Source organism: Gopherus flavomarginatus, chromosome 5 (genome assembly GCF_025201925.1).
Source record: "Gopherus flavomarginatus isolate rGopFla2 chromosome 5, rGopFla2.mat.asm, whole genome shotgun sequence".
NCBI classification, from domain to species: domain Eukaryota; kingdom Metazoa; phylum Chordata; order Testudines; family Testudinidae; genus Gopherus; species Gopherus flavomarginatus.
The window spans coordinates 158,660,530-158,686,168 of NC_066621.1; the positions used below are offsets into that span (position 1 = coordinate 158,660,530).

At 44.4% G+C, this 25,639-nt stretch overlaps 1 protein-coding gene across 1 annotated transcript in view; it reads right to left on the reverse strand.

Annotated features, from left to right (window-relative positions):
* FANCM (FA complementation group M) overlaps positions 1 to 25,639 on the reverse strand; it is a 171,457-nt gene that overhangs the window by 71,595 nt on the left and 74,223 nt on the right. Inside the window, 4 exon segments of the mRNA XM_050954582.1 lie at positions 7,236 to 7,334; positions 7,852 to 7,983; positions 20,657 to 20,789; positions 21,738 to 21,869. Of these exon segments, the coding sequence (XP_050810539.1) occupies positions 7,236 to 7,334; positions 7,852 to 7,983; positions 20,657 to 20,789; positions 21,738 to 21,869 (496 nt within the window).

The window sequence follows — 25,639 nt, forward strand, 5'->3', positions numbered from 1 at the left end:
TCCTCTGACGCCTGTCACAGATTGCAGAAAACCGGGGAGATCTGTTGGGAAGGATGTCACTTTGCTGTCAGTGTCAATCGCTGTGGTTATGGAATAGTCCCAGTGACTCAGTCAGTTTTTGGTGACGCAGAGTTACATGCAATGATGCTTTGGAATTTTACTAGATCCGGGAGCTTCTAGGGGTGGACTAGTATGATTGCTTCTTGTCTGCAGGAGGGAGATCACCAGAAAGTGTTTCTTGAATTACCTTTATTTAATTAGACTCTGAAAATCTAGTCCAGAGTGTGACTGGCTGCATGCGTGTAGATCAAGATTACATGGAAGAAATCAAGGGTACAAAGGGTAAAAGTGGTGGTTTGGAGCCATTGCAGTGTCAACACAGTGTTTAAATATACGTGGACAACAAGCCTTGGAAACAGCATCACTATTTCACACAGTATCTCAGTCAACTACTTTTCAAAAGTCTATAGATTAGTAGGATGCCCATGTTGCTAGATTCACGGAGCAGGCTGGTGCCCTGTGTTGATTTTTTGATGACGACACTGTGAATTATAAAGGGCTTCCTGATCTCTGACCTTGTGTTGATCAACAGGAGAACTACGCTATGGTGTTTGCCTTTGTTATAAACATGTGCAAAGCAGCTGTTCCATGTTTTAATTTGATTGGCCACAAGTGCCACCTGAACTGCTTTCTGAATGCTCGTTTACACTTCCTGTGGCTGTTCTTTCCAGGAAAGACTTGGACTGAGGAGAAGTGATGGATGTATGTTGTGATGGATCAATGATACTGATGATGCCCAAGATAGCAAGCATATGAATGGCAAACATGGTACAGTAACTTACCTTCTGTGTTACAAAAGACTTCGTAATAATTTGTGTACATTTTAATTTTGCATTGTAACTGTAAAATTGTTAATCTCTTGCTTAGAACTGATCCATAGCACACATTATTCACCCACAAGGTTCAGAAATCTCGGTCCATACTTAAATATTGGAAATCAAACATTTGAATTGAATTGAATATTAATTGCTTTTAAGAGTTCTGGCAAGCCCTCCTGTCCGTGATCTTAAGTAGCCAGGATTTACTGATTTCAGGACACATTGCAGGGCCAACATGTTACAACCTATGACTCTTCAGAGGTCGAATGAAAGGCCAGAAAGGACCATATTATGATCATCTAATATGATCTCTGCATCAAGACAGTAAGTTCTCTCTGAGCAAAAACATCTCCCTTAGAAAGATGTCCAGTGTTGATTAAAAATCTTAACTAATGAAGAATCTACTGCATCCTTAGGTAAGTTATTACAATGAATTACTCTCACTGTGAAAAGTGTGTGCCTTATTTCTAATCTGATTTTGTCTAGTTTTAGCCATTGGCTCTCATCATGCCTTTTTCTGCTAAATTAATAACTGTCTACTATCAGAAATCTCTTCCCCTTGTACTTGTAGACCATGGTCAGTCAGCTCTTAACCTTTTACTTGGATAAACTAAATGTACTGGAGCTTCTTTAGTCTCTCCCTAGTTTTCCAGACCTCAAATAATTTCTGTAGCTCTCTTCTGAAGTCTTTCCAATTTTTCAACAACCCCTTTGAAGCATGGAAACCAGAACTGAACACAGTATTCCAGTATTTATGCAGAACTAATAACCTCCCCTTCTCCTACTTAATATTCCCCAATTTATGCATCTGAAGATTCTGTTCATCCTCTTAGCTCAGACAAGTAGGAGATGAGAAGATGACTGGGTATGTTAACATTAATTATGAGCTGCTGCTTGGTAGATGAGCTGAGCTGATTAAACTTTACTGGATTTGGAAATTTAAAATAATTGACACGGTACTCAGAGCACATATCCAGGAGCTTTTTATGTTTATAAAAGAGAAAAGATTATTTAGCACTACAAACAGCAACTATTGCAGAAAACTGGAAGGTGACTAATGTTGCACACCCAATTGTAAAAAAAAATTGCTTCTCTTTTTCTGTTTCATTACATAGGGAAAAAAAAATCTACAATTTTTTACTTTGTAGGAAGCTTCAATAAAATGTTTTCCAGACCTAGACGTATAAAATGAACAATAAGATCTTTATAACTGAATAAATCATAATAAGTAGCAACATAGCTCCAGTAAAATTTCTGCAGTCTCTCAAACCTCAACTGTCAACACAAGCCTCTTACTTCTATGGTTATTTGGACAAATTATTTTATGTATTATTTTGCTAAGCATACACCAAAAGCATCAAGCTGTTTTATCTAAAATGGGAAAATTAGTGTTTTACTGACAAAATTATTTTTGTGCTTTTGGCAAAAATCCAATGCTGTTACAGTAGAAAAATCTATAAATCAACAAGTGCATATCTGGCAAGAAGGAACTGAGCGTGGGAGGAATTGACAGTGCCCTATATACCGCAGCATGTGCGCGCCACTCCAGGGGGTGCTAGAGCCTGTCCCCTACGGATTCTGCTGAGGGAAAAACTTCTGGCACTGGTGCATGAGGTGAGCACGTACACCTAAGTTGAATGGACATGAGCAATCACTTGAAGAACCAGTCAACTTGGAGAGAGCACTGTTCTTCTGGAACTATTTACCACACATACACTGTCCATCACACTCATAAGTATATGCATATTACACAGATATAGATCACTCTCTCTATATAAATCCATTCTGTACTTAAAGAATAAGTGATATACATTTGAAAAGAATACACTGTACTCTTCATATATAACTAAGAGGTTAAATTCCTGCTTAAAGTATAAAGTTCAGTTTAACCTTACTATGAAGCCATGGCCAGTACCTCCGTATATAAATGACATGTATACATACTCATTGTGACCGAATATACCCCACCACACTATTATTATAATCTTTTCACAAAGAATGCCTTGTAAGGCATCATTTGAAAACTTAATTGTCTGATAAAGTATGTGTGGCAGGATTATACCCTAGTATGTCACATATGACATGATTCCATGTGACCAGAGAGATGAGATCAATTTGCCAAGGTGGCCTACCTTAAATTTGTTTCTTCTCGCATTCCTTAATTTTAGGATTCCTCTGATTGTTCTTTTCAAATCAATGGTTTAGGCACTAAAAACTGTTTTATTTTCAAACATTTAACTTATGCTTCCTGATGCCAGGGCATATAAAAATATATGGAGTAGGACTGAGAGGGAAGAGAGGCTGGTTTTGGTGTCAAATTCTCAATGATGCAAGGACTGATTGCTCTACAAAAAGAAGTCTGAGAAATTCTGAAATTAAGACTGGAAATACTTTTTAAAAAAGTTAGACTTTTTAAGCCTAACTAACTTGATACAGTTGAATCATTTAGCCTTATCTGAAAGTGCTCTTTTCTCTTTAGTATCAATTAAACTATTATATCAAAATAAACATTTTGCATTATTTAAAGCACAAATATATGCATTGATTATCTGAGGTGACTTTTATGGCTTTTCACAGAATCCCAAGTTAGAAATGTCAAGCTTTGTATCCTTGAACTCCATAATGAAGAGTGATACACCTTTTCCTCCCTATTAACTGAAGTTTTCAGTGGGAGAGCTCTTCCAATTCTACTTCCCAAGGAAGAAACTTTTGCATAATTAAAATATGAATTTTAATTTTCTAAACATTATTAACAGCACACAAAATATACCCTATAAATCACACTAAAATGAATCAAGTAAAAATACTACAAAGAAAAAGAAAACTCAAACACATTAAGAATATATCAAGCATATGAGGATTTTGTTTATTTTTAATCCAACTCATTCTTGAAATTTCACATTTTTCCTTTAGTTAGGTAGAAGTCAAGAGCTTCGTTTCAAGTTCTCTTCCACTCAGAAAGATGACATTTCATCAGGTCTTGTTTACACTTTAAATGTTCCCTGCACAACCATACTAACAAAAAAATTTTTTTTTTAATGGAAGCATAGCTTCAGGGGCATAATTCTGCATAGGGAGTTGGATTCCACAGCCTGTCCCATGGCTATGAAATTCTGGAACAAATGAGACCCCAGTAATAAAACTAAAATGTTTATTATCGTTTTAACATTTGGTTAGAGTTGTGCAAGAATTTATAGTAAAATAAGGTTAATGAAACCTATAAGGAAATTTCACTTAATAAACTGTATGATGGCAACTTGTTTTTTCAGTGATTGCAATGGGGTCCACTCACCACTCTGGCACCTTCTCAGCCTACCTTGGGAATTAGCTCTGTGGCTGAGTGCGCCCCCTTCGGGTGATGCATTGCTGCCGTGACTCCTGCTCTTGGACCCACGTCCCTCCAAGGACCATGGCGTCCTCTTCAGTGACACAGCCCTCCAGCCGTGCCACACACTGTGCTCTCCTCTTCTGGGGGACCCTGCAGTCTGCTGTTCAGCCACTTCCCGCCAGTGGCAAACTGCAGTCCACCATCTAGTCATTTCCCAAGTGGCTCCGGCACTCTCTTTACCCTTGTATCAGGGCCTCAGTCTGCAACTCCATGGCAGCCAGCCAGGAGCTGTCTCTGGCCTGGTCTACACTACACGTTTAAACCGATATTAGCAGCGTTAAACCGATTTAACCCTGCACTCGTTCACACAACGAGGCCCTTTACATCGATAGAAAGGGCCCTTTAAACCGGTTTCTGTACTCCTCCCCGACGAGAGGAGTAGCGCTGAAATCAGTATTACCATATCGGATTAGGGGTGGTGTGGCCGCAAATAGACAGCATTGGCTTCCGGGTGGTATCCCACAGTGCACCATTGTGACTGCTCTGGACAGCAATCTGAACTCGGATCACTGACCAGGTAGACAGGAAAAGCCCTGCGAACTTTTGAATTTCATTTCCTGTTTGCCCAGCGTGGAGTTCTGATCAGCACGGGTCGCGATGCAGTCCCAAATCCAAAAAGAGCTACAGCATGGACCGTACAGGAGATACTGGATCTGATCACGGTATAGGGAGACAGATCTGTTCTATCACAGCTCCGTGACACAAGACGAAATGCCAAAGCATTTGAAAAAAATCTCCAGGCTATGATACAGAGTACACAGCACAGTGCTGTGTGACAAGTGTAACGGAAAGCCAAAGAATCAAATGGACGCTTATGGAGGGAGGGAGAGGGTACCGAGGACTCCAGCTATCCCACAGTCCCCAGCAGTCTCCGAAAAGTATTTGCATTCTTGGCTGAGCTCCCAATGCCTGTAGGGTCAAACACATTGTCCGGGGTGGTTCAGGGTATAGCTCATTAATTTACCCCCCTCTTCCACCGTGAAAGAAAAGGGAAAAAAATTGTTTCTTGACTTTTTTCAGTGTCACCTTATGTCTACTGCAGGCATCTGGTAGACGTGATGCTGCGACAGTGAACAGCAGTATCCTCTCCTCTCCCTTCTCCGGTGGCAGACGGTACAATATGACTGCTATCTGTTGTCATCATCATCCCGTGTGTGCTCCTGGCTGGCCTCAGGTGAGGTTGGCCGGGGGGTGCCTGGGTAAAAATAGGAATGACTCCCGGTCATTCCCAGTAGATGGTACAGAACGGCTGGTAATCATCTTCATCATAGCAACTGGGGGCTGAGCTCCATCAGCCCCCTCCCTTTCATGTGTAAGGAAAAGATTTTGTACTGCCTGGACTATCATAGCAGCGGGATGCTGGGCTCCTCTCCCCTCCACCGTTTAATGTCCTGCCTGGACTATCATAGCAGTTGGAGGCTGCCTCCCCCTCATTTTATCTCAATAAAAAGTCAGTGTTTCTTTTTCCTGCATTCTTTATTACTTCATCACACAAATGGGGGGACACTGCAATGGTAGCCCAGGAGGGTTGGGGGAGCAGGGAAGCAACAAGTGGGGTTGTTGCAGGGGCATCCCCTAGAATGGCACGTAGCTCATCATTTCTGCGGATCTGACACGGATCGGCTGTGCTCTCTGGTACACTGGTTCTCTAGTACACTTGCCCCATATTCTAGGCAGGACTGACTATTTTTAGATACCATAAAGGAAGGATTGACTCAGGGAATCATTCCTATTTTTGTCTTTGCGCCCCCAGCCGACCTCAGCCAGGGGCACCCATGACAGCAGCAGATGGTACAGAACGACTGATAACCGTCATCTCATTGCCAATTTACAATGGCATGGCAGACGGTACAGAACTACTGATAACCGTCTCTGCTATCTTGCAAAGGCAAATAAATGCTGCTGTGTAGCGCTGCAGTACCGCCTTTGTTAGCAACATCCAGTAGACATACGGTGACAGTAAAAAAAAAGCTGAACGGGCTCCATGGTTGCCGTGTTATGGCGTGTGCCAGGGCAATCCTGGGAAAAAGGGCGCGAAATGATTGTCTGCCGTTGCTTTCACGGAGGAAGGAATGAGTGACAACATGCACCCAGAATCACCCGTGACACTGTTTTTGCACCATCATGCATTGGGGTCTCAACCCAGAATTCCAATGGGCGGGGGAGACTGCGGGAACTATGGGATAGCTATGGGATAGCTACCCACAATGCAACGCTCCAGAAATCGACGCTAGTCTTGGACCATGAATGCACACCACCGAATTAATGTGCTTAGTGTGGCCGCGTGCACTCGACCGTATAGAATCTGTTTTACAAAACCGGTTTATGTAAAATCGGAATAATCCCGTAGTGTAGACATACCCTCTGTCTTCCTCAGCCCCCGTTTTCAGCACTGCTCTGTCCAGTGTGCTGGCAGTTCTCTTGGCACTTCATGGACACAGTCCTTCCTCCCTGGGCTCCCAGCAGAGAACTGCCTTCCTCTGCCTTGCAGCTCTCTTTTTATATGGGCCTGATTGGCTCTGACTGGCTACTCTTTTCAGCTCACCTCTGATTGGTTGCTTCCGGCGCAGCCTACTTAGGGCTGCTTTTAACCCCTTTTATTCTAGTGAGGGACACCTGCCCCATCACAAGGATATTTTTTCAAGTGGATAAAATAAAAATACCTAGCAAAATATGCAAGAGTTTCAATCAATTAAAGAATAAGAACATAAGAGCAGCCATACTAGGTCAGACCAATGGTCCATCTAGCCCAGTATCCTGCCTTCCAACAGAGGGCCAATGCCAGGTACTTCAGAGGGAATGAACAGAACAGGTAATCAAGTGATCTATCTCCTGTCGCTCATTCCCAGCTTTTGGCAAAATGAGGCTAGGGACATTTCAATTTATATGAATGAAACAATTAAAGAAGAATATTATGGATTCATACCCAGATAGTGTGATTAGATTACATTCTGGAGACTAACATTTACCTGTACATCCCTTCCAGGATTTGAAGTGTTCTACTACGACTTCTTCTAATTTCTTTAATTTTGGATGACTGTAGATGATTTTATTTTTATTTGTAGGTCCTGTAAATCAAATAAGGTCATTTTTAAAAATATACCTTTGTGTCTTTATCTGGAGTAAGTATATACGAGGTTCTGTGAACATTGTTTTCTTATTCTACTTCTCTCTTCCAAATTTGACAAGCATCAATTCCCAACATTTCCAGTCTAATTACAATAACTATCTAGCACATGAACTTCAGGAAACTCATTACTGAAACGCATATTTGCTAAACCCAGTTTTTCAAGACCTGCACATTACTTTTGTTGTGGTCAAATTAAAAAAGTATTGCACAAGGCTAGTTAAGAGATTATAATAATAATTTATCGTTAATTCTAACTGAACTTCACTGCTTCAGTCCTACAAAAGTGTAATTGGAAGGCAGACGAAATTGATTAAATAGAACACGTAAAAGCTGCAATTGAACTACTATCCAGTTTTGTGCTACCTTAACCTTAAAGTGCACTAGGAAAGAGAGAAAATGCTCTTTTAGAAAAAAGCCAGGAAGCAAATATGCTGACATCAAAGGTAAACACTGACCTGTTCTATTGTTGTAAAGAAGATTTCCATTTGCTGAAGTCACAGACGTGTCTGAAAACATAGTTTCAAGTTGGCGATACAATTTCATGAAGTCCTCATTCCGGCTAAGTTCATTCCTGGCACGAGTCAAGCCTTTATAAAAAGATAAAATGGTTTAATATTCAATCTCTTGAGTAATCTTAAAGATTTGGTGTTTTGCTACATATAACTTGAATTTAATTTAGAATCAATTCCACATTTCCTTAACTAAAATACAAATAGAATTTTCTGAAGAAGCTAAAGTTATTATGGAAAGGCTTATGTAATTGGGAGTCAATATTATTTCAGGGAGTTTAGTGTGTACATACGAGGATTAAATGCACATAACAGAAGTCTACATCCTGTTCAGGCAAATCAAAAATTATTATTAAAGAAGTCTTAAGCTTGTCTTTTTCACCAACAGAAGTTGGTCCAACAAAAGATATATCTCACTCACCTTGTCTCTTTAATAGCACCCAGTTTATATTAGGAAACTGGCCAGCTGTTGAAGATGCTTTCTGAACTCAGGGACCCATAGCTGAAAACAGCTGAGCTACTAGTGTAAGCAGGACAGTGTTATATGTCTTCTTGAATGTTTCTGTAACAGTGCAGAAAAAAGGTTTGTCCTGGTTACCCTAACAGCTGAACTATTGCCAGCACTGGTTCAAGGGAACCTGCTGTGACTGAGGATGTTGTCTGTAAATCAACTTCCCATTGTAGAAAGGGCTTAAGGGAGCAGTGAAACTGAAGAACTCTCTATTTATTAAAAATAATGAATGCATACTCCAGTGCATGCATCTACTAATACAACAGTACTATAAAAATGTCAAAGTAAGCATATATGAAAGCAGTACATTGTAAAACTACCGATGCACGAATGTCACAAAACACTAGCATACACATTATTATTTGCTAATCGTTTCTATGATCTGAGGCATTCTGTAAGTTTTGTTTTTTTTTAAATTGGTATCAAACTTCACTCTCAGACAGCAGTAACAGCAGTCACCAATAACTCATTTAGTAATTTTGTAGCTTGCATTCAACCATCCAGAAGTGATAATGGTATCATGAATGCAAGATTCATCAATTCATCAAGACTTGAGCAATAAAATGGTAAGAATCAAGATGGTTGGTCTACCCTACAAACCTGCATCAGCACAGTTGCACTGTTGCAGCTGCGCCACTGTAGCACCTCTGGTGAAGATGCTGTAACCCAACAGGACACAGCTCCTATCAGCTTAACAACTCCACACATCTGCGAGAAGCGGTAGCTATATCAGTGGGAGAAGCTCTCCTGCCGACACAGAGCTGTCTACACAGGGAGTTAAGATAGGTATAACAACATTGTTCACGCCCTAGACTGTTGTAGTTATTCTGAAGTAAGTGTATAGTGTAGACCTGGCCAGATTCATATTAGTTTCTTTCTAAATTAATAAGGGCATTGGAAATCCAGGGGCAGACTTAGATGTAAGCCCAACCCCCCTACCACCCACACACAAATCTTTCTGACTTGGGTCAGCAAGCACTCAGGACCTGGTTCCTTGGATCCATCTGGGGAATGTGTAGAGGGATCCAAGCCCTAGTCCTACTGTGATCTGGGTCCAAGCCCTGTCAGTTTGCGGTGTGGATGCAGTTCAAGCCACAAAATCAAGTCAGAACGTCTGCATAGTGCAGTATGGACATGCTAGCATGGTTGAGAGACCTGGGTCCCACAACTGTAGACACAGGTTTACAATGCAATGTGGACACTCAAGCATGGGCTTCAAAATACCAACTCCACAAGCGCAGGTCCCACAGACCAGGGTTTACAACACAGCGTAGACATACTCTAAGTGGTTAAAATATATTGTGTATCTTACTCCATGCATCTGTTTGTTCCTGCTCCCTTTCTAGATAAGTGGTTCTCAGCTTTTTCCATATCATGGCCCCATGTTACAAAAGAAAGTTTGAGAACCAACATTCCTTTCCATCTAGCCACAAAGAAAGGGTGGGTGAGGTTACTCGCCAATAACTGTTATTGCTTGAGAGTGACACCCCTGCACATTCAGACTTCTGTGGCTGGCATCTTCTGGCATGGAACTGCACAATCATCTTGAGAGCCATTTTGACCAAGGCTCCAACCAGTCCTAGTTCATTGCGAAATTTTGGAATTATTGACTTAAGACTCAAAAGAAGTGGAGGAGAGTTGGTGAGGAGTGGGAATATGCAGAGGTGACATACTTGAAGAATAGTTACTGGTAAATCTCTTTTCGAGTGGCTCTGCATTGTCCCATTTGTGGGAGATTAGTGAGCAGTACCTCTCAGAAAATGGGATGAGAAGTTCCAAGTGAACAAGAACTTAAAAATGAACATCATCTTTAGATGACAGATCAAGAGAGTATTAGAAGTGCCCACAGTCTTGTTCTCCCAAATCAGACCTCAGTGAAGGACAACAATTTTTTTTGCTTTAAGAACATACACAGTTTGTCAAGTAATAGTTTTTCAATTTCTATTAAAACAAACTAGTAAAACTAGTAAGAAGGCCTGTAATATGGGTGCTGGGTTCAGATTAGTTAATATCTTTTGATATAGCCAGGTAATTGTACATGGGGAAGTCATAACAAGGGCATAAATGAGACTTGGAAAATACAGACAGGTTAGTGGCCTGTACAAGATGGAAACAGATGACTTGAGACTGAAAATGGGCATGAGGACACTGACCAAATCACATTTCTCATATGCTCTACAGTTTAGGGAGTATTTGCCATCTGGCCTGTATCTAAGTAAGTCTGTGGGCTGAAACTATGACTATGAGGAATGCCTTCTTCACAGATATCTGCTGAATGGTACAGATGACACTGACAAACCAGAGGTCCCAAGAGCTTTGTGAAACAAGACTCCAATCTCAAAAGCAGAAAAAGAGATACATGAAGCAGAGGAAATATCCCAGGACAGCTACATCCATATCATGATGCCCACAGCACAACCACATGTGTTGCTAGGAGCAAATCAAGTTTCCTTTGGTGTAGCCATCAAAGCAAAGCAATTACCTCAAGCAACCTTAAGAGCCTCGGATCAAACCATCCATAATACACGTCGTAGTAAGGTGAGCAAGGACCGTTGCCCCTAGATTGCAAGGGTAAAAACTGAAATCACAGCCCATGTAGCCTAAATGAACTCAAAACAGTTCTGAATGTTCAAAACATAAGTGATGGCAATGTTAAAAGCAAGAGGTTTGTTTGGTCCAACATTCCTGCTTTTTGATAGGATCCACTGAACTTTTGGAGAGCATCTGAACAATCCAGAAGTCAGAGTGTGTCAACCACTGGAGACTCAGGCTCTAACAGATTTTCTTACTCAGTTTGAAAACAAAGATCCAGTGAATTGAGAAAACATATCATATTCAAAGACAAACCCTGGTAACAATTACTAACAACATCTTGGCTCCAAGCCAGCTGATCTGCAGACAGATCTCCTGAACCAATAGGATCAAAGAGAATACACAGAGGAATTCCTGGTTCCAGCCCAAGAGAAGGGGCTTCTGTCAAGGACATCAGGTCTTGTTTGACCATGTATCAGAACTGGAGACAACGCGTGGTCTCCTTGCCTAGTCAGGACTACTCTTCTTGTACTACATAGTACCTGAACAAAATCTAAGACAGACATCTGTGTCACTGTATGAAAACTCTCTCAAAGTATCTGCCTAGACATAGCTCTCCATCCTACACTACATGACTATTTGGCCAAAGAGAAAGCTTTCATCTGGGACCAGATCCACAAACCTTGAAAAGGTGGGGGTGGGTGGCAAGATAAATATCCCAGTCCACTATCTGGAAATATTCCTTTAGAGATGGTAAGGGAAGTGAGAAGGGAATTTCCTTATATGCATATGTTACCTTCACCTTTTTCATCCTGAATGATCTGAGATTTAAGTGGTTCAGTTGTAAGTAGGGTCAAGAAGAAGTAAAGGTTTTGTAAATCAGTGTTGTGAAGACCACAGATATAGCCTGGGTGCGGTATCACCCAGTTACACTGTTAAGGAGCCTGTCTGTGGGCCAAGGTCCAGATGCAGAAATGAATGAAAAAATGCCCTGACATCTGAGAGAGAGGTGGTCAGAATAGCCAGGTTTTCTTTAATTTTTATTTTTTAAAGGTGCCATTTAAAGCAAAGCATCTCCTGGAGACCTGAGGTTAGTTGTACTGATGTAACAGGGCTGGAGACTGTCCTGTGAAAAGAGGCAATATAAATGCCAGTGTTGATTTATAGGTTGTAATTTTCAGCTACTGTGTTGCCTAGAAACAATTCCTTAATCACAGTTGAGAATGAGAACTTCACAAGTTAAGTGCTTTCCACTGGGCACTGTCAGTACTTGAGTGTGCAGGCTCAGGAAAGTTTAAACAGCAAGAACTCTTCTGAGGCACCTGTGCCTGATATTAGACTGCCTGCTGTGCTCAGATGGAAGACAGGTTGAGGAAGGATGTTCCAGAAGTTAGAGCCCTAGCCTATGACTTGAGAGACCTAGGTTCAAGTCCCTTCTTGTATGACCGTGGGCAAGTCATTTATCTTCTCTGTGCCTCAGGTCCCATCTGTAAAATGGGACCTACAGAACTTCCCTACCTCACAGGTGAGTTGTGAGAAAAAATACATGAAAGATTGTGATGTGCTCAGATACTACAGTAATATGTAAGTACCTAAAATAGGATGAAAGTCTTAATGGCACTGCAGAAGAATAGGTTCCAGGGCTACAGCACTGGAGAAAACGTACCTGAAGACTCACTCCAATTGGAACAGAGGGATTTGGTGCCCAGGCAGCAAGGTCCATGGAATGGCTGCCAACTTTTCTTTTTAATTTATTAAAGTATAGCATCTTAGAAACTCAGAGTTTCAATGAGCAGTTCATTAGACATGAATAGAAAAAAGCATGCCAGTAGTGATGCAGCATTGGCTGATGACAGTGGAGCACACTCCAGGAAAGCTCTTTATGAACTCGCTTCAGAAACAAAGCATTGATGCCAATGTTTGGAACCTAAGTGTCTCTGGACACTAATGGTTTTGGACGGTTTCAAGGTCAGGGCACTGGCACCAGATAATAAGTCTTGGTCACTTTCACAGCCAATAAATAGTGAGGCACTGATGAGAACCAGTAGGAACAAGAGCCACCTCATATTGAGCCTGGGAATGGTTTTCAAAGGTGTTGGTGCAGAGGGTGTCTTGCACTTAAGCACACCTTGCACTTGGTTAAGGAAACCATCTAAAGAATAGTGGAGCTGATAAAGGCCATGCTAGATACTAACCAGAACCTCAACCTGGAAACTTGAACATTTCCACTGATTTCATCTGGAGGACTCCCACAAAAAGAACTTTGATACCCTCAGTCAACTATTTCTGCAGGCACTGAAAGTCAACCATCTGTAACCATCACCTTTGTGTAGTGTTCATCTGAGATTAAGTTTCTGATACTGGAAAGACTCCAGGACAGATCTGGGTATAAGAGTGCCAAGATAGTAGACCCCAAAGGATCAGGGGACTATGGTGCTCCCTCTAAAAGCAAAGTTAACCATGCCAGGTTCTCAACACCAGCTCTAGCCAATTCAGATAGGTCTGGGGACCCATCCTCTGAGTAACTTATGCTAGACAGAGGCTCACTGCTTGTGAATATGCTGTATTGCACTTAGGCTGGTACATCACCAAAGCTGATGCTAGATGAGGAAAGCATCGAGGATCTCGTGTGCAATAACTGCACCTTTGGCAGTAAAGAAGGAACTGAGAAGCAGTTGGGACCATTCCCATTTTATACTCTCAGGACCCATCACCATGTAAATATATGTGTGTGCATATGCGCATTAGGGAAGGGCAAGTGGCCCCAGACACTGCCCTATAGAAGATCACACAGCTTGATGCCAGGAGGTACTAATCCCACACACAGGAATATGCAGGAGGTCAGTCAAAGAAGAATCCAGGTTTTATATCACAGTAAGATAAGACGGTTACTTACCTTTGTAACTGTTGTTCTTCGAGATGTGTTGCTCATATCCATTCCAGTTAGGTGTGCGCGCCGCGCGTGCACATTCGTCGGAAAACTTTTACCCTAGCAACTCGGTGGGCCGGCAGGTCGCCCCCTAGAGTGGCGCCATCATGGCGCTCGATATATATCCCTGCCGGCCCACCCGCTCCTCAGTTCCTTCTTGCCGGCTACTCCGACAGTGGGGAAGGAGGGCGGGTGTGGAATGGATGTGAGCAACACATCTCGAAGAACAACAGTTACAAAGGTAAGTAACCGTCTTTTCTTCTTCGAGTGATTGCTCATATCCATTCCAGTTAGGTGAATCCCAAGCCTTACGTAGGCGGTGGGGTCGGAGTGAAATGTGGCAGAATGAAAACTGCTGAGTCAGAGGCTACAGCATCTCTTGACTGTTGAACCAGGGCATACTGCGAAGCAAAGGTATGGACCGAGGACCAATGGAGCTGCGCGACAGATCTCGTGGGTAGGAACACGAGCCAGCAAGGCGGCAGATGAAGCCTGAGCCCTGGTAAACTGCACGATGATGTGGCTTGGGGAAAATATGAGCCAAATCATAACAAGTTCGGAAGTCTGCCATCACCCGAGATGTGATCCTCTGAGAGGAAAACAAGCAAGCCCTCCCTTTGGCCTGCTACCGTGACAGAGCTGGGGCACCTTACGAAATGGTTCTGGCAGCGCAATATAAATGCGAGCACTCCACAGATGTCCAAGGAGTGCAATGGTTGTGCCCATTGCGTTGAGCTGTGGGTAACATGAAAGGCCGAAACCACCTTAGGGAGGAAAGCCGGGTGCGGTCATAACTGCACCTTGTCTTTGTGAAACCTAGTGTACGGCGGAACCCTCGTACGAGCTCTGAGCTTGGAGACCCGTCTGGCCGATGTAACAGCTACGAGGAAAGTTTGTCGTCCAAGACGGGTATATCAGAGGGCCAGTCGTGAACGGCTCGACTGGGGGAGACATAAGTCTGATTAAAACTAGGTTGAGGTCCCAGGTTGGGGCTGGCGGCGCACCCGAGGGTGCAAGCTCTCCAAGCCCTTGAGGGATCTCGAACCCATAGAGCATGAGAACACGGAACGTCCACCTTAGCCTGGCTGGAAGGTAGAGATGGTTGCTGAGTGTATCCTCAGCGATGATACCGCCAGGACCTGCCGCTGAAGGCCAGAGGTAGGCCAAATAGAGGGGGTCGAGACCTCAGCAGGAGCAAGATCGAGCGTATTGCAGCTGTAGAAGAAACGCTTCCACCTGGCCCGGTACGTTGACCAGGTGGAAGGCTTCCTGTCACCCCGGCTCAGTTACGCAGCGGCCACACCGTGAGGCGAAGAGGCTGCAGGTCCGAGTGACGAAGCCTGTTGTTGCCCTGAGTGATGAGGTCTGGGTGGGGTGGCAGGGTAATTGGGTCTGTTATTGACAGGCCGAGCAACGTGGTATATCAGTGCTGCCTGGACCACTCTGGAGTGATCATGATGATGCGCGCTCTGCCCCTGCGGAGTTTGAGCAGGACCTAATGAACCAGTGGGAACAGTGGGAAGGCATAATGGAGTTGGCCTTTCCACGGCATCAGGAATGCGCCCAGGACCGATCCTGAGGAGAGACCTTGGAAGGAGCAGAACATCTGGCATTTTCTGCTCTCTCGGTGAGCGAACAGGTCTATGTGAGGAAACATCTCCGCTTCTGGACAGCAGAACGCCTCACATGGGGCAGAGTGATCACTCGTAAGACAGGAAAGACCTGCTGAGTCCAAGCGCCAAGACGTTCCGAACGCCTGGGAGAAAGGACGTCACCAGCTCCATCGAGTAGGCCATGCAAAAGTCCCGGAAATGGATGGCCTCCTGACAAAAAAGGGGGGGGGGAGGACCATGTCCCTCCCTGGATACTTATGAAGCACATGGCCGCTGTGTTGGCTGTAAACACCGAGATACAACGGCCTCGCAGCTGCCGCTGGAACCCCTGGTACGCCAGGCGGACTACTCTCATTTTTGGGGCATTGATGTGGAATGCCAGCTCCCGAGAAGACCAAAGGCCTTAAGCTCGGAGGTGACCGTGAGCACTTGAGCAGAGAGATGACGCGTCCGTCGTCAGGGGCAGTGAGGGCTGGGGCGGAGGAAACCGCCTCCCTGCCCACACCAGGGAGGGAGTTAGCCACCACTCTAGGGAGCCTAAGGTGCTCGAGGAAACGGTGACTACCATGACCATTGGCTCCCTGTCCGGGTGGTACGCCGAGGTGAGTCGGACTTGGAAAGGACGGAGGCGGAGCTTGGCATGTTTGGTTACCAACTTGCGGGCAACCATGGACCCAGGAGACTGAGACAAGTACGAGCCGAGGTCGTTGGGAAAGCCTGCAGACCTCAGATGATTGTTGCCATCGCCTAAAACCGCAGTTGTGATAAGCAGGCTCCGGCTAGGTAGGAGACCAAGATAGCTCCTAGGAAGTCCAACCTCTGCGTGGGAACCAGAGTGGATTGCTCTATAGTAATCATCAGGCCTCGACCTGTGAATAAGACCGTGACGATGCCCACGCGCTGAGTGGTTTGTGTCTCAGAGTCTCCTCGGATAAGCGAATCGTCCAGATACGGAAAAACGCATATCCGACATCAGCGAAGGTAGGCGGCGACTATGGCCGTAAACCAGAAGTACTGACAGTCAGCTAGAAAGCGGAGGTATCTCCTGTGCGGAGGGAAGATGGCGTAGCGAAAGTACGCGTCCTTCATATCCAGGGCGGCATAGTAGCCCCCAGGAGGCAAGGATGGAATAATGGTTCCCAGGGATACCGTGCAGAACTTCAACCTTATCCTAAACCGGTTGAGTCCGTGCAGGACTAGGAAGGTCTGAGACCTGCGTTCGAGTGGGGAACTAGGGCATAACGGGAGTAAAACCCCTTGCCCCTTTCGTCCATCGGCGTCTGCACCTCTTGTACGAGGAATTGCTCGTGAGAGGGGTCCCTGAATGGGGACAGGGCTGGAACAAATTAGAGGTGGTATCTATGCTCCACCGTGCGCAGGATCCAGCGATCTGAAATTAACTAGGGCCACGCCAGGAGAAAGCGGGATTGGGATCCCGGTCTGTGACTGGTACACCGCCCTCAGGCGCACCTTGGAAGGTTCGTCTTTGGTCCCAGTGGTAATTGCAAGGGACCTTGACCTGGGCTCTTTAGGGGTCCTGACGTTCGTCTGCGACCGCCTTGGCCTCGCCGTTTGCCAAAGTCCTGTCTCTGGCTAGGCACAGAGTATGGCGGGTGGGGGCAGAAAGGCCTGCGTTTGGTCGCTGGCAAATGCATGCTGAGAGAGCGCATTAGGACCCTATTGTCCATTAGGTTTGGCAGCCTGGGGCTGTCTTTGCCGCGAAAGGCCTTTACCACAAAGGGTAAATCCTGAATGGCATACTGCAGCTCCGGCCGGAGGTTTAAAACCTGGAGCCATGAGATGCACCTCATGGCGACACCAAAGGCCAGAGTCCTGGCCGCAGAGTCTGCTGCATCCAACGAGGCCTGGAGGGATGCTCTGGGTACCTTTTTCTTTTCCCCCGTCCTCCAAGACGGCAGCGAACTCTTGGCCGGTTTCGGGGCTGGCGCCCGCTGGCCATCATATCAGAATCGTGCTCCTGAGCATAAGATCTGCGCATGTGGGATGACACGCATGCGTGTCCGGATGGCCATGGAGGTACTAAAAGAAGGCACAGGCAGAGTCTCTGACTCTATCGGACCTTGCCCAACTCGGCACCGGGAACCAGCACCGGGATGCGTACCGGTACCTGGAACGAGATCCAGACCCGCAACCAGAATGGTGCCTGGAGGTCGACCGAACTCTCGAGGCTCGGGGAGAGGCTACAGGAGTCAAAATACCTGTCGCGGTGCCGGGAGTCGGAACGGTGCCGATAGCGGGTCGGCGAATGGGATACCGACCGGTGCAGCGAGTGCGACTAGTACCGATGAGGAAAACAGCACCGGGACTGCAAGTGGTGTCGGGCGTGCCGACAGGATCTGGAGTGTCTGCGGGACCGTGATCATGAACGGTGCCGCTCTGCTGTGCTGACAGAGGATGGTCACATGAAGAGACTGTATTACCCGCACCGGCGGTGCCGGGGTCAGGCAGCATCGACTCTGTCATGGCAATGAGATCCCTCGCCGTTGGTAATGCCTCCAGCATGGAGGGAACAGCAGGCTCAACCACAGTGCATACTGGGGAGCTGTCAGGCACCGGATTCGACGGCCCTCATGGGACCGGGATCGACGGTACCGAGGTCGTCAGAGCTTCGGTGGGCGTCGGTGCCGGGCGATCCGAGTTAGATGAGCTGTGTGGCTGCGGTGCCGTCGGCACGGAAGCAGCAGGAGCAATAAGCTCAACCACGGCGCGCGCCGGGGAGCCGTCAGGCACCGGATTCCACGGCCCTTGCGGGACTGGAATCGACGGTGCCGACGTTGTTGGTGCCTCAGAGGTGTCGGTGCCGGGCAATCCGACTTAGACGAGCTGGCTGCGGCGCCGTTGGCACGGAAGCAGCAGGAGCAGTAGCTCAACCACGGCGCGTGCCGGGGAGCCGTCAGGCACCGGATTCTACGGCCTTTATGGGACCGGGATCGACGGTGCCGACGTCGTCGGTGTCGCAGCAAGTGTCGGTGCGGGGCGATCCGACTGAGACGAGCTCTCTGGCTGCGGTGCCGTTGGCACGGAAGCAGCAGGAGCAGTAGCTCAACCACGGCGCGTGCCGGGGAGCCGTCAGGCACCGGATTCTACGGCCCTTGTGGGACCGGGATCGACGGTGCCGACGTCGTCGGTGCCGCAGCAGGTGCTGGTGCCAGGCGATCCGACTAGACGAGCTCTCTGGCTGCGGTGCCGTTGGCACGGAAGCAGCAGGAGCAGAAGCTCAACCACGGCGCGTGCCGGGGAGCCGTCAGGCACCGGATTCTACGGCCCTTGTGGGACCGGGATCGACGGTGCCGACGTCGTCGGTGCCGCAGCAGGTGTTGGTGCCAGGCGATCCGACTTAGACGAGCTCTCTGGCTGCGGTGCCGATGGCACGGAAGCAGCAGGAGCAGTAGCTCAACCACGGCGCGTGCCGGGGAGCCGTCAGGCACCGGATTCTACGGCCCTTGTGCGACCGGGATCGACGGTGCCGACGTCGTTGGTGCCTCAGCAGGTGTTGGTGCCAGGCGATCCGACTTAGACGAGCTCTCTGGCTGCGGTGCAGTCGGCACGGAAGCAGCAGGAGCAGTAAGCTCTACCACGGCGCGTGCCGGGGAGCTGTTAGGCACCGGATTCAATGGCCCTGGGGGACTGGAATCGACGGTGCCGATGTCATCGGTGCCTCTGCAGGTGTTGGTGCCGGGCCATCCGACTTAGGCGAGCTCTCTGGCTGCGATGCAGGTGGCACGGAAGCAGCAGGAGCAGGGGGCTCTACCACGGCGCGTGCCGGGGAGCCGTCAGGCACCAGCAGGAATTGTAGGCTCTCTCAACCTCGGAGGAAGGGAGCGGTGCCGAGTCGACTTCGGTGCCGGCGACGGCCGGTGCCGAAAGGCCTTGGCAGTACCGGCGGAGTCCGGTGCCGAGGAGGCGCTTCCGCCAGTCGCTTGATCATCGCTCGGCGCCCAAGGTGGAGGGGTAAGTGAAAGTCCCGCTCCTTTTTGTTCTCGGCTTAAAAGCCTTGCAAATGGGGTACTTAGCTGTCAAGTGATTCCCTGAGGCACTTCAAACAGGAGTCGTGTGGATCTCCCTTCGGCATCGGCTTCTGGCAGGCCGAGCCCATTTTAAAACCCGGTGAGCTGTGCATGGGCTCCGGCACCGGGTTCATGGAAGGGGCTACTTCCTGAACCCCGCTAACAATTATCAATCTAACTATGTTAGCAGAGAAAAACGTATAACTATACAAATATATATATAAAAGAATTATAACTGTATAACTATATACGAGAACTACGAGTAGCTAGGGAAGTGGAGGTCAGCTAAGCCGCGCTCCACTGTTCCAACGACCGACACGGGCGGTAAGAAGGAACTGAGGAGCGGGTGGGCCGGCAGGGATATATATCGAGCGCCATGATGGCGCCACTCTAGGGGGCGACCTGCCGGCCCACCGAGTTGCTAGGGTAAAAGTTTTCCGACGAATGTGCACGCGCGGCGCGCACACCTAACTGGAATGGATATGAGCAATCACTCGAAGAAGAACTTTTCTATACCATCAAAAATGGAACAAGCTATACTCCACTGGTGATGGCAAGATAAGAAGATGTAGTGCAGACAGTGTTCAGGCATTTTACCATCACTCTGCAGGGCCAGGAGACATGATGGTAAAAACAACAGAGTATTGCCATACTGTGTCTCCCACGGCTGCTATTACCAATAGAGCTGAATTGTTGGGAATTACAGGTCCATTTTTTTTTGCCAGCATAGAGATTACCTTAAAGACTTAATCCTTTTCTGCAAAAATCTTTTAATGGCTAGTTCTGTCTCTTTTCATGTCTATTGCTGTATTGGGTGCTGAACTCTGATTACCTCTTCCTCATACTTCATTGATCTATCGCCACACACATCATTGCTTTCTCAATCTAACTACATTATCTCATCTACAGATTATTTCTAAAGGCTTACGTTGAGCATGATATTTTCATCAAAACGTAAGCCGCAAAAAGAAAATATACAAATTTCATGTGCAACCCATTTGTTAAGCTGTTTTTGTTCTAAATAATTTTAAATACTCATATAAACCTGGTACTCAACATAATATGTTTTTATTTCCTGAAAATTAAATTGGAGGAGGAAATAAGGAGCAGAGAGAGTTTGTTTGTGAATGCATTTTACCTTTTGATCCGTCCATAATTCCACACAGGAAGATAAATAATGATCGTGTTCCCATCTGCAGCAGTAGTTCATAACCATGATACAAACTAATGCAAAGAGCAAAATCTCCTTCAATTATGCCCTGTTGTATCCCCTAATAAAAAAATTATGACACATTAGAATAAATTAAAGAGGTCAATAAGCAACAGGAATCATACTGCAATCTTTGATGCCAAAAATCAGTTTAACATTTGAAAAACAAACTGCAAAAGAAAACAATACTGAATTGGTGGTTTGTCTCCCAAAAACCTCATCAACCAGGCTGAAAATGGTTTGGTAAAGTTTCCTAATAATTAACAAAAGTAACCTTTTTTTCTCAAAGGAGTCATGGAAGAATTTTGATAAAAGGAATCACTTGAGAATTATGGACATTGGCAAAAATATTTTCAAAAACACCAATGCTGTTTTGCTTGTCCTCTGGAATGAATTAACCGTCTGCCTTATCAAGGGAATACCATTTTGTCTTACCGCTTGTACTGCTGTTTTTGTTGTACTGCTTATTGTGTTTGGCAGGGTGAAATTTCCTTTACGCTTACCCAACCTAAGCATCTTGAGTTGATAAAATTGTACTAGTTATTATAAGTTACATTCTCTATTATGCTTAAGGCACTCACAGGACTTTTGGAAAACCGTAAATGAACTGAGTTTCTCTGCATAGCTGTCACCCGGCTTCCTGAATAAACAAAGGGCAGATTATAGTAAAAATCCTGTGGCTATTTAGACAAGGAGGTGCATTAGGTGAATTTTCAGACCTCAGTGTAATCTGGGCAGTTATATTTTACATGTCTAGTTCCCTATATAGTTTCAGATGGATACAGTATTCTTCCTTCTTTTCCTAAATGGTCCTGCAGTGATGTTGAGAATGGTTAAACAAGTTGGCACAGTCCATCCCAGGGCTGCATATCTGTGGTAATTTCTATTTATAGTTTGTCAAGCATTTTGAGATCCATTGGTATTTTATGTACTGTGTAAATGTAGGAGTATTACTACTATTTATTGCATACTGTACATTTAGCCAATTACATTACTAAGTAACATTTACCGCATTGTGTGAAGAAGGGTTTTTCCTAAACTGATCTCTTGCTAGAATTATCTGGTACTTTGTAAGGCTGGGAATATCACGCTGTGCCAAAACTCGAATTTTAATCAGGCGGCCAGCAAATGTTTCCAAAACCTGCAGGTAAAACGAAAAGCACATATGTAATACAAAGATAAGAAATAATTATGCTTTTTCAAAATTTTGATTGTATGTCTATAATAAACAGTCAGCTTTAAGGCACAGTTATCTGCCAAACAGAGATAAAATAATCAGAATGTAACTGACTTGCTTAGTCTGTAGGCTAAATGGTAATTTTGTAGAGACTATTTTATGATTAAATTCACTTCAGGAGAGTTTATAGTATAGCAGATGGATATTGCCCACGTTACATCCCATTTCAGTGTTCTCCACTGTCAGTGTAATTTTCTTGCATCTTCCAGGCTGTAAGTTTTGGGGTTTTTTTATTTAATTCTGTTCATACACATTATGCAAGCCTGTTTTCCACTTCAGTGGCGCAAGGGAAATGACCTGCTCCAAGTCATCTTAATACTGTTTTTCTCCTTTGTTCCTTTGCCAAGAGGTGGTCAGGATTTTTTTCTATATACTTAGTTTTGCATGAGCACTAACTCTACAGTTTTATTATTAGAGTACTCAGATTTGCTCTAGACAAATGGCTTTTTCAATATGTTGGTCCTTTTGGATAGCAGTATCAAAAGTGTCTTAGCACTCTGTAACACCATCGCAAGTTTTCTCCAAAGACATCTTTGGCTTAATTTGACAAGAGACCATTAACTCTGAATTCATGCTAGCTGTATGCACTAGGAATTAGACTGAGGTAGTGTCTATACTAACTATGTTTACAAAATTCCCCAGAGGTTGTAGGATGAGTTCAGTTGAATTGGTGTAAAAGCCAGTGAAAGCTGTAACATTCAGAAAGCTCTGAATGGCAAACCTGTTTATAACCATTTTTGTTAAACATGATGAAAAACGAGGCTAACTGCAATAGTAAGTACAGGTCTGCTTGTTGGAATCTCAGGTAACAACAGCTCCCACCAGTTTTAACACTGGTTAAGGCTAAACCAGAGGGAAATGGTTTGGGAAAGTTCCCTCTGTGTCTAGAGTGAAATGTACTAACAGCAGGAAATCAATATCAGATAAATCACAGTTTTAGAAGCAGAACAACATGTTTATTCCAGATGTCAACTATTCCAGTTTTACTTTGCACATACCTACAATATTCTGATCTCTTTAACTACGGGAGTTATCAAGTCTACAATTCATCTACGTGTACCCACTACGATGACAATTTAGCGTAGCTCTTTTTGCCCACTTTGCCCACCTGCCTCCCTCATCTACAGAGATTTCTCCCATACTCCCCAAAGAATCACCAATGAGAAAGGAAAGGGAGTGGGAGAGGAGGGAGTGGGATTCAGTAAGGGAACATATCTCCATCCCTGCAAGTGACAGACCTGTAAGATGTGGAAAACCTAAGTAGGTGACTATAAAGTCAGCAGACTAAGCAGCCCATTACGAAATGAGCTGTGGACTGTTTATTGGAAAATGAGTCTGGAACTCCAACTACCAAAGTAATGGTCTGTTGGGCGGATCTGGGTCTGCTTCTCTTGCCTCCTTCTGTGGTTTTGCATTGGGAGACAGAAATGATCCACCTCTAGGACCATAATAAAATGCTGAGACTAATGTAGCAGGTTCATGCAGCTTGTCAGTAGCAATTTCTACTTTGGGAGAACTGCCTTCATATCATTGTGCCACTTGCTCCCTCCTGGGAGGAAATGAAGCAAAGTAGGAAAGATCAAGGGGATTGCTTGCTGCTTCACTGTTGGGGATTCCTGACTCTTTTCTGGCTCAGGAGAAGGCAACTAGGGTGACTCCTTCCTGAGCTGGCCACAAAACGAGTAGAGCTTATTGTCTATGCACTGTCGGGCAATAAGTGCATGAATATCAATTTTTCCCTCTAGGCTTTTTTCTGCTTGATTGCTAGGCTACAGGGGCATATGCTGCTGCAGTACTTCAGAAAGAAAGGGAAGCCAAGAATCCAATGTTTGTCCTAAAAAAGCCAGTGAAAAACACTTGCCCAGATTTCTGCAACAGAAATTTAAAAACATTACCGTTTATTTTAACTTAGGAAAATAAACAGAACATCCTAAATCTCTTGCAGCAAGGAGTTCTTGTTCACTTTGCCTGTATCTGTGGAGGCAGAATAAAAGTGGCATGCTCTTCAGCAGAACAATTATACCCCATGAGCCAGTAAGTCAGTTCTTCCCCAAAAGACCTATTGTACAATCTGTAGGGACCTTACTGAGCTGAAGAAATACATGTTCTATCGCATATATCAATGTAACCTGTAAATGACAGCCACTAACCACTAAAATTAACAACATGATGGGACTTGAGTGAGATCTGCATTACACATTGGAATAAAATATTTAAATAACCAACATGATTTGAGCATGTCAGGGGAGACATTAACTGCAATGGAGTGCCGTAAACTACTATATTCTAAGAGAAGCAAAAACGTCTATAATGCAATACTACTATGAGATCAAAGAAATACTTCAAGATAAGAACATGAAAGACCTGAATGCAAAAGTATAGTGTGCATTACACCCAAAGACCTATATAATGTACATTAGTATTTGAATATAAGCTAATAAACATAAGCCAGACTTCTAACTAAAAAATAGTGTATACAAAATATAAAAGCAAACATTTTTCCTTTAAAAGGAGCCAATGCCTGGGCTAAATTTTGATAACATCATAGCTGTGGTTTTATGCACAGGTTTTTTTACACTATTATTTCTTGTAATTAGATACATCTTTTTAATTTTTCATTATGTGTGCTCGTTTTCATCTCCTTGACCTAATTTGCAGTATAGAAGAAAATGATATTGTCACTACATACACAGTGTACAAGCACTGACTATCTGATTCAATCATCTTCTACAAAACAAACCAAGAATGACTATTATGAAAGACAGCAGGACTCAATCACCTGGAGCTTCGAAACTGAAGCAGATAAGGACAGTAAACATAACCTACTTAGAAAAGATACAGCAGCATGAATCACTCAGATATAAGTGAACTATTACATTTAACTAATCTTCCAGTATTTGATTTAAATCACCTATAATTAAAAAGCAGAGTAACTTAAAATCATTTCAATCTTTCCAGGACATTTTAGTTATACATAATAGTATAAGATATTTTTTAAAATGGAAGAACTGTAGAACAAGTAAATTTTCTTTCAAATTTAAATATGAAATTCTCAGTAGTGCCTGAGAATTTGTATACCTCAATGAGATCAGTTAAAAAAGCAGTTGAATATATTACCAACAGTACAGACAAAGACATGCATACATAATTATCTCACTCTGTCAAGTGGGAAAGCAGCCAAGAATGCAGTGGAATATGGTATCAAATTAAATAAAATATTTTTCCTTACTGAACAAAATCAACATAACTTTCATCACTTAAAAACTGATCAGTTTTGTCCCCACAGCACCTAAGTTACTAAACCACAAAAAAGTTTCCCATGGCCCACCAATATCCTCAAGTATACATGGAACCATTTGAGACCTGAACTCAAATCTAGCATAGACTGCAATATGGATGTTTTAATATATTTAAGAGTATGTACATTAAGTCAAATCTGATAAGATTTTTTTCAAGAACCCCTGTGATCTCCCACTAGTTCATGACATTAATTTGTTCTCTTTCGGCCTAAATAAAAATAAAGGCTGTAGGATTATTTCTAGAGACAGAAGATTTAGGCAGGAAATAAACCCTGTCATTAGACTGGTCATTTAACTCCACACTACCAAGTTTCCCACAGTTAAAATTATCTTTAACAGTAAACGATGATCCGAAAAAAAAGGTTTAATAGCTTG